A 15,821-nucleotide genomic window follows, 5' to 3' on the forward strand; every position below is an offset into this window, starting at 1 on the left:
GAAGAACTTAATTGTTTGATCACATTATTCTTCACACAAAAAAATGTATTAAACTTTGGAGGTGTTTCCCATTCACTTCAGTTCAGGTCCAATCCTTATTAGGGATTACATTTACAATTACATCCCAATCTGTGCAAAGAGTGACTTTAAATCTGAGACATTTCTCTTAAACTTCAAGTGTTAAAGATAAAGAAGTCAGTGAGGTCTGACTCTGAAAGGTGCAGGTAGAGCATGAAGCAACGGCTCCTCGGTTAAAGCTTAACCCCCGAGACAAGAACAACTCGTTAAAAAAAAAAAAGACCAAATATTTGGCCGCTGCTTTGGCAACCTGTCTGTGTGTGATGTTAAACCTGCCTTTAAGCAGCTGAGCCCTTTTGTTGATTCATGGATCTCGAGGAAAGACGGCGTAATGTATTCTGTTTGGCTGTGTAAATCTCTGCCATGACCAGATAAAAGTTTTTATCACCCTTTACGGCCTTCTAGTGGAATCACTGCACGGCCTGGAAAGCCTCCTAGTGGTGTTTCTTGAGTCTCCCAGCAGTTACTTTTCTAAACAGATGTGCTGTTTATGCATCTTTCCATGCATTTCCATCAATCAACTTTGATTTCATCTTGTATGTGGCCACTGGTTTTACTGGGGCCACAGAAGCCAACAAAACGATTCATCAGGAGGACAAACTCTGCCAGTCCGCTGAAGCCACAGCACAACTTTACTTTATTGCTCTGGCAAATGTCCACCAGATGAGTACAATAAACTTTATATTCACCACTACATATTCTCTCTGTATCTGGAGCAACTGTGAAACAACCTACCACGCTCAGTCCGGGAGTCATCCAGCTACGCAGCTTTAAAGGTCACATATTTTGCAAAATCCTCTTCACCATGTTTTTCTAGCACTCATGTTTCCCTATAGTCTGTCTACAAACCCCCCAATTATGAGAAAAGTCCATCCTCTCCGTCTTTTGCCTGCTCCACTTTTCAGAAAATGTGTGCTCAAACAGGCCGTTTGGAGAGTTTCCCTTCATGACATCACAAAGGGCAGTAACCCCTCCCCCAGGTGGGGGACACTCCCACAGCTAGGTGTTTGTTCTGCCCTCTGAGTCTGCCTTCTCACCGTAAACAATAGGACATGGAGCGAGAAAGCCAGAGACACCCAAGCCCTTCCAGAGAGGGGGCGTGGTCAGGCACAGCTCATTTACATATTTAAAGGTACAGACACGGAAACAGCCTGTTCTGAGCAGGGCTGAAATAGAGGGGTTTATAGACATGATCAAATACAGGATCAGAGTGGATTTAGAACAAGAAACTTCACACACATGTTTTGAGGAGCTCTGAGACTTATTTAAAATTAGGATAATATGTGACCTTTTAAAGGGTCATCTGAAGATGCAGCTTGATGTTGAGACCATGATTTGTGACCATGTCTAACCATCATAGTGGGTACAAATATAAATCTATGTTTTCTAACACTGGTTGGTGTGAATAAACAAAAAAAGAAGTCTGATGTTTGTTTTTATGCCAAATTACCAAATTATTTGCCAAATAAATCATACCATGATGTCCAAGGACAATGGCCCCATTGCAGATATAGTGACTGTGGAGGCAAATAGTTTGGTTATAATCAAGTAGCCACAAAGCCACTTTAGCATCAACTCTTTTACCTCTGTTTTGGGCTCCACCATCTCATTAGGGCAAATGTTTACGTTTTTTCACCAGCTAGTTCTGAACTTTGTCTGACAAGTATTGTCTGGCATGTTGTTTGCAGTAATCTAAAGCTATAATATACAACATTTTAAACAATTTAGCAGATATGAAATGTTTCCTTACTAAATATATCGTTGAGTAATGACTTGACTAGAAAAAAAAAAGTGAAACATCCTGTGGGTTTGTTGTTCTCAGCTCTGTGTCCACACTGATGGGATGCCACCTGTTTCAGCTTTTTTGATGTTTCTCTCAAAGGCTCAAACATGTTTCATACATTATTTTTGAATTGATACTCTTCCTTCTCCAAACGTTAGCCCTGTCACCGCATAGGGGAACATATTCGGCTATGTAGAGGCACAATGATGGAGTTTCGTTGCAAGAGTAAATTCAAGAAGAACCAACTGACTTTAAAAAGACTTTTTTTGAACTCAAATATTTCACAGGAGTCAGATCCAGAACAGCTTGGGGCTGAATATCTGAATGGAGACCAGTCCTACAACCAGCTACACTTGGTGAGAACAGTGAGGGTGGGGTCGGGGGAGGAGGGGAGGCGGTGTGCTTTGTCTTGATCTGAGAGGCTGGTGCTAAAGAGCGACATCTACTGGACATCTACTCTTAATGTCACAAACTATACCTTTAATACGATTATTTTGCTAAAACAAAATCAAAACAAGTTGTTGGCCAGTAATCCAAAAAGCTGTGACACAACAATAGTGTTAAGGTTTAAAAGAGTGACTAGAACTGTCCTGACTTGAAGGCACTGTGAAGGTATCCCAGTGTCCGTCCATCCACCGCTTCAGCTTTGGGGCTGAATTTCCTCTTGGGCATTCCAGCTGAGAGGCTGAGGTCTCTGGGGAAACATTGCTCTGTCCTGACAAGCTTGGCCTTGGGCAAAGACTGATGCACAATAGCAGTACACAGCACTGAGGCAAAGTCTCCGAGAGCATCACCAACACCGTGGACAATCCCTCCCTCTCTTCCTCTATGTCTCTTGCTCTTCCTCTCTCTCTCTCTCTCTCTCTCTCTCTCTCCCTCTCTCTGCAGGCCGACATGTAAGAGGTTTTTGCCAAGAGGCTGTCAGTCTGTTTGCACTGTGTTCTGAATGATATGAGCCTCTGATTGCTCAATTCGACGGCTCTTTGGCAAAGTGTTTACTTCTTCATGTATCTCACAGAGTATGATGAGATCCTTCGGTTGCCCTGAGCCATATGAAGTGGGTTTTAATTTCATGTTTTGTCATGCAGGGAGCCCACACACTGCTGTAACATCTCAAAGATTAAAAAACAGAAGAAAATCTCTTTTTTGGCATTTATCAGTCCTGGCTGTACTTCACAAACGGGGCAAAAGTTCACAAAGTGCAAAGTGCAGAACACGATGCAGACAAACGCCACATGGAACCAAAACTTAACAACGATAGAGATAGTCAATTACTGTATGATCTTGTTTATGCTTGAAGAGCATATTGAGGGGAGGGTCTTCTTAAATAATAATATAAAGAGAACATGTAAAACTGCTCTCTGTGACAATTCCCATGGACAAATTGTGTTATGATGTGTCTCCAAATATAAAATTGGCTTAACTAGAGGGTCGATTAATCTTCCTTTTCTTACAGTATTCTATTAGTGGGAGCCCTGCAACCTTCACAGAAGAAAACATGAGCTAAACCAACATATGTAGAATGTAATCATCATGTAAAAACATGTTTTCACCCCTAAAAAATCTCTTGAATAAATATGGCAGAATTGGCTCAACATCAGGTTTAGCACAGTGGCTACATATAGAAGCAGCGATAACTGTAAAACACACACTGGAGGGCCGGTCGGGTTTGTCCACATGCATGACTCATATGCTTTCTATTAGAAGTACACAAAAGTAGGAACATATTCTCATGGTAAAAAAAAGGAATTTTGCTCCATGTTTTTATAGTGGGTGTGTGCACATCGGGGGAGAAGCAAAGCCCGGACCTCTTTAGCAGAGCTTAATGTTTACATTCAACATTATAAAGCAGTTGCTCAAACCAGAGGCCCGTCAATTAAATTGATCACTCAGGGTGACGAAATGTTTTGCAATACTTTGCAATGCATACCAGTCATTTTTGTAGGGTGAGCCTGCAGGACGGCCTCATGCTCCATGGTGGTGGTGGTGCCCGGGTGACAGAGGGCATTGCATGTCTAGAATGTAGGTCAGTCACGCTGAAGATTCACGGCTTCCAGAATTACAAAGAACGAGACTAGCTAAGGGACCCCAAACTTTAAAGTCCAACAGCTGGGACATGTTAAGATCAAGATCCCCCCCCCCCCCCCCCCCATCCCCTCAGCAGCCATAATGAACCTTAATGAATGGACTTAATAAGGACAGATGCAGGAGATGAACAGCAACAGATGCGGACATGAAGATGACAAGTCGAGGAGTAAAGACGCTTTTTTTTAACGAGAGGCTCCAACAAAAAAAGCTGTGAAAGGAAAATGTTTGTGTTTTGGTGTGAGGAGGTCGAGGGGCACTTTAAATCCCAAACAGCCTGTCCCAGTAACTGAAAGGCCTCTAGCATGTAGCCTAGATCCTCAGCTATACGCAGCTCCAGCCTGAAGCCTATGACAGATTGTTAACCGTCCCATGCCTGTTAGGGGTGAGAGTTCAAAGCCTAGTCTTAGAGAGCACTGGGACGTAACATGACCATAACTATTTATGAGACGACAATGAGCTTCTCAAGTCAAGAAGGCTCCACATCTTAAAGCATTGTGCTTGTCTCTGATGGATTGCAATCTAAAAGGACAGGGTAAACTACACCTACTGGGATGCAGCTCATCTTTCCCAAACAGAACGATACATTGAGAACAAGCAAAACCCTGTTTTCAGAGCAGCGTTGTTTTAATGTTGTTGTGTTTTTTGCCACAGTTGCTGCAAGAAGGACTACAGTCTTCATACTGTACATGGGGCGCGCCACATAACTGTTTGGTTATCCATGTGATAGAACCCGTAGATTGGGCGTTGTGGGTGACCCTGATCCACGATACCCATCTGAAAGTGTTCTGTGTTTTAAATAAAGCATTTAGAATAATAGCCAAAAGGTGACCAATCACAAGAGGGAATTTTTTGTCTGTGGTTTCATCCAATGGGCCGTTGAGGGAGGCAAGCCAGACACCAGTGACAATCACATTCTCATTACAGCCATTCCAGATGAGAACCCTTCCAATCCCCCAGCCAACCCCTCATACTACCTCTGTGGGTACCTTCTCGACAATTATCAGCACAACTTCATGATAAACTGCCATTAACCACCAATTTACAGGACAGATAATCTGGTTTTCCATGTAGTGTTTCAATAAAAACTTTATAAACATCCAACAGCAGCACCAAGGGAACCATGCACATATCACCAACGGTTGAGTTTTACTCATAACAGTGAGCACTACTCTCAGTTCTGTGGCATCTTCCCCTAAAGGAAGGATGCAAACTTTGGAGAACATGTTTTTGGGACAATGAGACAAAATCAAGCATTGTAACTGGATGCATTTGGTGTGGAAGATAGAAGTATTCATATAAACGAGCTGAGCTGTATATGTTAGCTCAAGCCTTTTATTGGAGTTTCTTGCTAGCCCCCTTTTATTTATTTAACCAGGAAAAAGTCTCATTGAGATTAAAAATCTCTTTTACAAGAGCGTCCTGGCCAAGACAGGCAGCAGCACAATCACAGGGTTTCAGACATAAAACACTTAACAACAATGAACATAAATACAGGAATCACAAAAAGAACCATTCATCAGAATCCATCATAAGTCATCAGCAACAAAGCGATCAAAAAGGGCAATACGAGTTAGCTAAAAACATCTACAGTCAGATATTTCTGCCTCCAGTACAAAAACAAGCATAAGTGCTTTGGGGCTCCTGTATATGTTCATGAGATCGTCATATGGCTCCCAGACGTTCGTGTGAGCAGTCTTTATAACTACAATGGATGGCTTCTTTGATACTATCATTTAAAGATGTCTGCAAGGGTTTAGGGTTACCTTGACCACATCAAAAAAAATATATATATAAATAGCCTGAAGAAAAAATCCCCCACTGGGACCATCCTTCCTTCCTTCAGGGAGTTCTCTTTATTCTAAGCTCTGTACTTCACTAGTAACTCTTTGCCAAGAGATCCTGTGTACTAGAAGTGCCGCAAGTTCACATTCTTTAATTATGGAAAATCTGAGTCATTGTTGTGTCCGCTTGTGAGGTATTTTAGAAGGTCTGTTGAAATTTCAGCCCTCATTCAATGAAATAAACAAAGGCTATTTTAAGGATGTTTTGACTGTAAGGAGTCGCTGTCTTTTGGTGCCAGGGCGGGGAATTCACAAGTTCATGCACGTAAATGAATTAAAAGGTTTCAACTGTATTTAAAATCGTTTGTCATGCTGTTCCTTGACATTTCTGTCTTCTGATTTTCTGCAGGGCAAAGTATTTTCGAGGGAAGAAGCTGAACGGAGAGTATGAGATCCGAGTGGAGCAGGTATGGTGGATTTTCATAACAATACTGCCTACTTATTCAATGTCAATGAGAATGATCACAGCTGTGAACATTAAAGCTGCTTCGATTATTCAGTCAGCACTGCATTAAATGATAATGTGGACAACTTTTTATTTGTAGCTACTTCACGAGTAAAGCTTAACAAGGCAACGTGAGCTAATTCCCGCCAACAGTAGAGCGCAATGAAGTTGATGCCATGCAACAGAGTTTATCAGTACAAAAAAATAACTACCAACTCCTTCACCTGGTGCTCGAAACATGTTTACTTCTGCTGTGTTAATGGGCATTTTTTAATGGGGTTGTATGTGACTTCTGGGGCTCCTGCAGTCAGCCTCAAGTGGACACTTAAGGAACTTCAGGGTTTTGCCGTAGCACTGGCTTCTTTTTTCAACACCAGTTGCTGATTGGTTAAAAAAAAATCCAGAATAGCTGCAGCTGGTGCATTATTCTTAGGAGGGGGGGGGGTCTTCATTTGATAGCTTGATGCTAACACATAACAGAATTTGTCGTTAACAGGCTTATAGAATTAGCATCACAATTGCAGTAATTTTAACTTAAATAACAATATTAATGTTCGTCTCCTTTGTACAGTCTTTAATGCTGCAGTTGGTGGTCTGTTGATATGATGATCAAATCAAGTGGGTGTGCCATGACACCTGTCACTCATTTATACTGGGGAAATGAATGGAAGAGGATGCTACAGTGCGAGGGCTGTAAAACATAAGCATTAAGACATGTTGTGTGTGTTACTATTAGGCTGCTACTCTAGGCTGCAAAAAAATTAAAACAATCTGTTTGTAGTTGAAGAATAATTCTCTTGTTTATATTGAATAACAAAAGGAGGGCTTAGCCCTGCAAGCCTGTTTATACCAGCTGACCCCGAAAACTGCTATACACAACTTAATAATTTGAGAAAGCTGGAGTAAAAAAGTTGTATTACGGCCACACCTTCATATCCACAAAGCTTATTTGAAGTTGGTTATCATTTAAAACTTAACTTTAAGTATAGTTTAAGAAGAACACTTAGACACAAGACTGAGATAACAAGAATGATGCCCGTCTCCTTATCTGAAAAATGTGACTTATAGCCCAGAGGTGATTAGCTTTACTTAGCATTACGCTTTGAGGCGGAAACAGCAAACCGTATACAAACCCAAACATTAACAGTCTGCATATTAGCACTTCTAAAGCTCACTATTTAAAATGTTAAAATCTCATTTGTTGAGTATCTACTAAAAATGAAGTTGAAAGACCAAAATGTCCCCCCTTAATCCCATTGTTTATGCTAAGCTAGGCTTTTCTAACCACTTAATAGCATTAGCTAAATACCTTACTGAAAGACGTGTCAATCCTCTTTTCTTTGGAAGGAAACAGAGACGCTTTTTTAAATAAGATTTCAATTAAATATATCAGGAATGTGTGTATGAAACTTCATTTGAAGTAATAACTTTGTTTAGACTATTGGTTCCCAACCTGGGGTCCAGACTCCCTGGGGCAGGGGTTCCCAAACCTGCTACATCCCTGGATGTGATTAAGGCATTTATCATTTTATCATTTTATCATTTTTTACATATTACTTTAATTTCAGCATAAATCTCTCTTTACAAATATGTTGGTTTCTTTTGGCGATTTTTTTGCCTATATCGGGTAGGACAGCTGAAGAGAGACAGGAAGTGTTAGGAGTAGAGAGTGGGTGAAGACAGTTGGATTCGAACCCACAGCCCCTGAGATGATGACTATAGCCTCTATACATGGGGCGCTCGTCATAACCGCTAGGCTATCTGCGCCCTGACAATTTTTTGTTTTTGTTTGAACCACTTGTTTGCATATATTATCACAGCAATGGGTTAAATATACACTCTATAATTATTATTATTTTTTAAAGTTTTTTCTTTTAAGGTTTCTCGGGACCCCCCCTCTCAGTGTGTCGCGACCCTCCAGGGGGTCCCAACCCGCACTTTGGGAACCACTGCCATAGGGACCGTTTTTCTAAAAGTTAATTAGATTTCCACATACTAACTATAATCATGATAAAACTCTTTCGGTAAGAATAAGTACGTGTAAGCCTATTCAGATATGATTTCACATTAAAAATGATTAAATTAAAGTTAATATGTGACAGCAGTGGGTCACTTTTTAAAATACAAGTAAGGGGGCCTCTAAGGAAAAACAGTTGTGGACCACAACTGTTGTAGATAATGTCTGATATACCTCAAATAACCGCTGGGTTATACATCTGGGAGTCATTGTTTGGGACTGGATCTTTGAAAGGCAGAGGTGGGATTTTATGAGAGAAGGATAAAGGGACCACAAAGAGCTGGACCGGTGATTTTACGGCCTGTTTGCTCAACTCTCGACTGTTGTGGTCACATCCTCTTGTTGGGACAGGATGCGGCTGGAATAAGAATCTATTAAATGTAAACTTTCATTATATTTGTTCTTGTTGTGTCTCAGATATTGAACATCAATAAAAACAGTAGCGGAGTAAATGAGGGCCCTCAAACTGATGCTGAGAGGGACCATATGAGCCCACCAAAGCTCAGCTCCAAATGACCTACTTAGATCTCCTTTGGACCCCGACACTATTTCCCAGAAGCCCTCTGCTTTGACTACAACAAGTCAGTCACTAATTGTCTTCAGCAGCCAGACTCCACACATGCTGTTTGTGCACCTCGCTGCGAGCTTCAGGACAACAGAAACCCGATCTCTGTGTGAAAAGTTAGCGACATGCTGAGATAAGGACGACAATAAAATCAGCACTGCACTTTTTCCCCTTCTCTGTCTTCAATCCCACTTCCATGTCAGGTTTTAACATCTCTATACCCAGCTAATATTTTGACTAATATAAAAACTAGTTGGGGGTTTTAATTACTTACTTACTTACCTTACTGTCTACTCTGTACATTTCCTGTCTAGTGTAGTTGCTGGTGCGCGCTCCATTGGCTGAGGCTTTGGTTCTTCAGGCGGACAGCCCGGGTTTGAGTCCGACCTGTGTCCCCTTTCCACCATATCTATCCCCACTCTCTCCTGTTTTATCTCTAGACAAAGGCATAACCCCCCCCCCCCCCCCAAAAAAAAAAAGTGACCTAAGCATTGATCAAGTAGTCCTTCAAAATGAAATGTGCACTCGGATGGCCTTTGCCTGACATGAGCTCGCTGTCATGTCTCATACTCATGCAGTGAAAGCTCTCTGAACCAGAGCTGACAATCCTCAAACTATCATAACTCCCCTCTGGCTTACTCGCTGCCATATAAGGATCCATATCTTTAGACTGCAGCACAGACTGACCACAGCATGTGATGCTGCAGTGTGGAGGCCTGATGCCAGCCTGTAAGAAGTAGAAAGAAAGCGGTTTTGACTCTTCTGTCATTAAGGATGCCCCATCCAAAGCCTCAACCACACGGCTAATTTGGGAGCCTATTGTTGTGGATCTTTTCTCTCTAGTTTACATGACCCGCTTTGAAGTCACATGTTGGCAGGCGTCTGTGGTCCAGTGTCCACCTGGTAACTCCTTTTGATCACCTAACAGATCCTCATGGGAGCGCTGGTGGTGCGCTCCTGGAGCTCCTGAGCGTCTGATAGTAAAAAAAAAAAAAAAAAAAAACAGGCTGTAAATGGAATGATGAAACGTGTCCAGTCGTAGTTTATGATTCTGCCAAAAAAACATTCCAAGAAATCCTCACTTAGATCAGTAAAACAGAAAAGCTTTTTTGATTCCAAATTTTTAAAAACTGCCAGAGTTGTAAAAAAGAAGTCCCACCGATGCATCACTTCAGAGCCAAATATACAAAATGTTCCCCAGCACGTGTGGAGCTTGGAGTTACTCTCACTCAGTGTCAGTTAATCCCTTGTGGTTTCTAAAAGAGGGCTAATGTGTAGTTACATCAGGTCAGTGCTCGTTTTTCATGAGTCCGTGACTCACTTGGATCACGGGATCCAGGAAAAAAGAAGAAGATAAAAACCAATAAAAATAATGTCAACAAAAATCATCTACTTTTCAATCTGGTAAGTTTTTCTCCTTCTAACCACACTGTCATAATCCTGCGGGAAGAAAGAACAAATTAAGTATACAGTCATTATGGCAGCTTTGAAAGGCAGTCCTTCATTCTGCTGGACGATGTTAAAATTGAGATTTTTAGCAAATGATGTAAACCATCATCATCATCATCATCATCTAAGTTTAGTGTGTTAAAGTTAAAGCACTAAACACAAAGAACAGCTCAGGCCCAAAACCCTCAAATGCTTATTTTCTTCTTAGCTATCAATTAGGTATCCTTAAACTCTCCATACTAAGAAAAACATGTTCTTACATGCCACGAGTAAGACAATGTTGAGCTTGCAGTTCCTGTTTGTTTTTTCGGTTTTTGATTTTGAAATACTTTATTAATCCCTGAGGGAAATTCTGGTTTACACTCTGTTATTGAGAGACACACAGGCCTGAATTACATACGTGCACAAACAGGACCTGTGAGAGATGTCTTTTGTGGGGCTGCTGCACACTGCTACGCAGAGCAGTTGGGGTTTGGTGCCTTGCTCAGTTCTATATGGATTACAACAAGCATTGCGTCAAACTGTGATTCACTTACATGCACAGTTATTTTTCAGTTGAGTGACCATCATGTCTTCATTAAATATTAGAAATATCTTTTCCACAAGTGTTTGAAAACTGCATTTGAGGGATCAACATAATAAATATATCTATCTCAATCTTTCTCTAAAGGTCCAAATTGATCTAAGAAAGATATCGGCCAATATATCGGTATTGGATTTTTTCTCTCCCCAATATAGATATCGGTACACATCGGCCCCAAAAAGCCCATATCAGTCGGGCCCTAATTGTGACAAATATCAAAACAAAGGTTTGCCGGCTGCAATGGATGTTGATCACAGACATGATCACACCCAAAAAAAAGTCTGCCAAACAAACTGCCTGTTTGCTACCCACAATCCCTGCAGAGTCATAAACACAGCAATTTACACAATTGGACAAATTAGCTGGTTTAACTTGAGGAGGTCTGTTGTTTGTGAAAGAACGAGGGAGCAGTTCTTCAGGGTGACTTGACCATGTGTGGTTTTGAATGCTTGGGGCAACATCTGTTTGGCAGGCACATGACCTCAGCGCTGTCCATGCTACTTTGAGCTGCAGCAATGGCAGCTCACAGGCAGTTTGGCTGGATGTTATCTGTACCCATTCTTTGGCATTTGCCATTACGCAGGGCAAGATGGGCGATTTGGCATGGCCATTGGGCTTTTTGCCTTCTGTTTCCCTGTAGCATTTAGCATCTGTCTTGGATTTCAACATTTAGTGCCTCTATAGATTATCCCACTGCTCTGCTGTACAAGGTGGTAGTGATTAGAGGCAAATACTTCTGTGTGGTGCACATGAATGGACCACTGTACTCCAGACCTCTCAATTGCATCAGTATGTGATACGACAGAGCTTATCAAGAATTACTGAAAAGTAAGACAACAAAACAGGCTTGCCCTGCAACTACAAGTCAAATCAGCACTGTTTGTTCTCGCTTGACATTTATACACAAAACTGAAAAGTCTTACCTAAACACAACTCTGCCGTTTTACATAATCGCTTTCGAGAGACTTTTTTCTTTGCACCTTCCTATTAACTAAGAATGCATTATAAGCTGATGTGAATGAAACAGCTACTTCTTTAGTCGGCGTTGTGTTTGTTTTGGTCGGTCAAGGTTTTCTGGAAAGAAACCAAATGGAGGAAACAGAATAAGAGACACTTTGGTACACGGAAAAACATCTATTTTTAAATGAGAGGAAGCAACATGATTAGAGGCTCAATCCGGGTAAGGACATTTTTATTATTAGCTATTCCTGTTTGCTCTTCAACTTGGGACAAGGTCGGTGTAAGAAGGAACATCATAGTTATGTGTGGAGGCGAAAAAAGGAACGTTCAGTAAGTTTATTTATGTAATAGATCTGTGCAAACACATCTGGGTACATATATTTTATTTTGACTTAATTGGTTCCTTGTGAAGCATTCCCCCATAACTTTAAGTATTCAATACATTATACCAACACATGCTTATATAAATGAATCCAAACCTTTCTGGATCAGAAGGTATATAAAGGCCTTGGTCCACCAACAGCCTTTTGTTTTGCACCAGCAATGCCCACGACAATCAATTGTTTCCCTCACTGTGAATCTGACACCTACCCTGCAGGGACTGTTAAACATTAAAAATCCTTTTATAGAAATCATCAACCTTGTTGCTGATGGCCTTGTTTGCTGATGTAGATCATATGGAGGCATCAGTGTTGGTTTAAGTCTGTTTTCAAAACCAGTTAAAAACTCCTCACAAGAGCTTTAAAACTCCTGTGAGGATCTTATGGTTTGAATTGATTTTGGCACCCCCCTGTGGACAAAGCAACATTTTCTGATTCTGTAAAAGTCTATTTAAAAAGCATACAGTTAAACATTTTGTCTGACAGCTAACCTGCAGCACTGTTTTTTAGGCCTTAAAAATAACTTGTTGCCTTGTTGCTAGGTCATAAAGAGGCGTCATTATACATTTCAGTATGTTTAATAGAGTCAAAAAGTCCTCACAGGTGCTTTAAGTGAAAGTTAGCTCTCACGTTTTCTTTGCAACATTAACCTTTTGTTGTCATTTGGCCGTAGTGAAAGATTTCTGCAGCGAGATATCAGACAAGAATTTGCACAATGTTGGTAAAGTTCAGCTTCCAAACCGTCTCAGCTATTTTTTGCTGAGGACAAAATAGCCTGTTTACAATTTGACTCATGGCCACATGAAAGGCACCTCAACCACCTGAATCTAAGGACACGGGTTAGTCCAAACCTAAAAATATCCACAAAGATTCCAGATGAGCTGCTGTCAAGTGGTGTTTACTCTACTGTCCACGGGGTCACATGGCTGGGTGGTCAGGACAGAGTGCAGGCGGACAAATGAGGCTTGCTTGTAAATTGCTGTGGCCTTCTGTGGCTAATTTCACATGTGCACTTCTGAAAATTTCTAGAAAATGTCATGCAGGCAGCCCCCTGAAATCTTCCTGAGTAGATTACACATGCACCTCACACGAGAGGCTTTCCATATGGGACAGAAAAAGGAGGGCTCAGGAGGTGGGACATGATGTTACAAGAAGGAAACGGAAAAGGTGGATGAAGCCAGAGAATCCGACGCTAAGATGAACATTTTAGATTTTATATGAATGCTACGTGTAGTCTATCATATCCAACATATCAACAAGAGCAGCGAAAAACCTACTGGCAGACAAAAAACTTCTAAGGATAGAAATTATATAACCCTGTTCCTATTGCTTGTGGTGAATGTTACTGGATATTTTCTTACCCAGATTTAATGCTTAGAATGTAGTTGAGAGCTGGCAGGAAAAATTCCAGGTAAAGATCCAGTGGAAAATTTGCTCATTTGTGTTTAAACAAGTAGCTCACCCCAAAAATTTTGTTCAACTTTCAGGAATTTTGGGTGTCTGTGACAGCTTAATCGGCTAAATCATTGCCTTAAGATTCTATGCTTTCTGTCAGGTATGAGATATTTGTTAATCACAATCAAATCAGCTTTCATGATTCTGTTCTCTTTAATCGGCCGGCTAAAATAAGGTTTTTAATTCAGCCTGAATGCAGGTCAACAGATGAGAAGAATCAGCTCTGGAGGCAGTAGTCCCTTGTATCAGTTCCTGTTTTCCTTTCCCAGGGCAAGAAGTGCTCTAAGACAAGTGTCTGAATGTGTTACCGTGATGGTTACCATGGTGCTGTGAAAAGACCTCCTGTCCTGTCTTCTGGGCCTGTGCCCTACACCAGCCACTTCATCCATTACCGCCCAATGACAGTCCTTGTTCACACTCCTCTTACCCTGAACCAGCCAATCAGAAACGTTGTGGAATCCGTGACCCCTTGCCAAAAAGGTTGCCCACTCTCTGGCTTTATCTGGCTGCAGCTAAAGTCAACGTAGGCCCCTGTGTTTGGGATGGGATTTGTTGAGGAGATGAAATGATGAAGTATATGCGCACATGTGAGCGAATGTGTGCTAGAGCATTTCAGAGTCTGTTTTAGGGAGGAATGCGCTGCCGAGCTCACAGATGTTTCTTTCAGAGGAGGGTATCAGAAGAAGGGAGCTGAGAAAAGGAAGGGAGCCAAGAGCATGTCCTTGAGGCACATAGTGTGTGAGTGGCGCCTTGTTGTCCCCTAAATAAGATTACGGCATTTACTCGCCCCCTGCTCTTCCTCTGAGAGTGCAACACAATAAATAAAAGAGGTGGGTGTTTTTTTTTTCTCTCTCTTGGCAAAAAAAAGCCCCAGTTTCGTTATGTTGGTGCATTCTTTTCTAAACCAACTCACTCCCCCATGCAGAGTTTACACAGGCTCACAGCTCTGGATGAAAGGGAATTTTATCTCCGAGAGAGTATTGCTGATAATATTTCCGTTTTATGTAGATGAAAGCCCATGTAAAGCAGGCTTAAAGTCTCAAAGGATGATCACAGTATGAGAATGTGTAGATAGCGATTGACTTAACTTGCCATGCAAATTGGCAGGGGCTGGGTTGAGTAGAGGGTCATCTGGAGGATTTGCTTCCATCCCCATACATGATGGTTGTATTAGGGCCCGACCGATTTGACGTTTTGGGGCCGATACCGATATTGGGGAGCTAAAAAAAAAAACAGGTACTGATATATTGGCCGATATCTTTCTTGATGTATCTCCAATCTTTAGTGATAGATATAGTTAAACACATTTCCTGCATTGATCCCTCAAATGCAATAATCATACACTTGTGGAAAATATATGTAATCAAAAAAAGATAATCACTGAACTCGAAACAAACTGCGCATGTATGTGCATCACCGCTTGACATTCAGGAGAGTGATAACGCATGTTGTAATCCACATAGCGCCCTCTGCTGGTGCCTGAGAGAGAACTGCTAGTTTAATACAATGAAACTGAATAAATCTAGTAATATCGGCCCATATCTGGGATAAAATTAGCCGATACAAATAGTCACTGGATATGCTAATATCAGCCGATATTATTGGCTGGCAAATTTATCGGTCGGGCTCTAGTTTGTATGTGCTGATCTATATTAGATGTGTTTACATTGTGTGTCTGTTAAAGCCCCAGAGCAGAGTAGCTTACAGCAGGTTTGTGTTGTTTTGAGGCTATCGCAGCCTCATCTAATGCTAACCTGTCTGTCATTCATATAGTTTTCATAGCTATAATACTCTTATATTTTTTGCTTTCATAAGGTTATTTGTGTAAATCAGACAATTTTTTTAAAGAGATCGGACAAAGTCAGAGATTCTTAATGACATGACATAATGCATTACAGTGAGCATGTTTACATGCAGTTAAAGAAAGTCGATTTATTGTGTTAGGACTTTTGAAAACTGGACTTTTAAAATGCATGTTAACATGTTAGTCTGGCTGAAATGGTTCTGAATTTCTTTCTCAAAGTCGGACTAACACCTAGATAATGCAGTTGATGATCTATTAAGTCTTGCATGTATACACTTTAATTCGACCACTACACAATCCCTATGCCTTATTTTCTGTTGGAAGTCCAACAGCATTATAGACAGTATGTATTATAACAGAAGTTGCATTTTTG

At 41.1% G+C, this 15,821-nt stretch overlaps 1 protein-coding gene across 1 annotated transcript in view; it reads left to right on the forward strand.

Moving 5' to 3' along the window:
* The window catches only part of syn3 (synapsin III), a 114,505-nt gene that overhangs the window by 22,165 nt on the left and 76,519 nt on the right, over positions 1-15,821 (forward strand). The window contains exon 3 of the mRNA XM_029277524.2: positions 6,140-6,197. Within this exon, the coding sequence (XP_029133357.2) occupies positions 6,140-6,197 (58 nt within the window). The remainder of the gene's footprint in view (positions 1-6,139; positions 6,198-15,821) is intronic.

The sequence above is a fragment of the Labrus bergylta genome, chromosome 23 (genome assembly GCF_963930695.1).
Source record: "Labrus bergylta chromosome 23, fLabBer1.1, whole genome shotgun sequence".
NCBI classification, from domain to species: domain Eukaryota; kingdom Metazoa; phylum Chordata; class Actinopteri; order Labriformes; family Labridae; genus Labrus; species Labrus bergylta.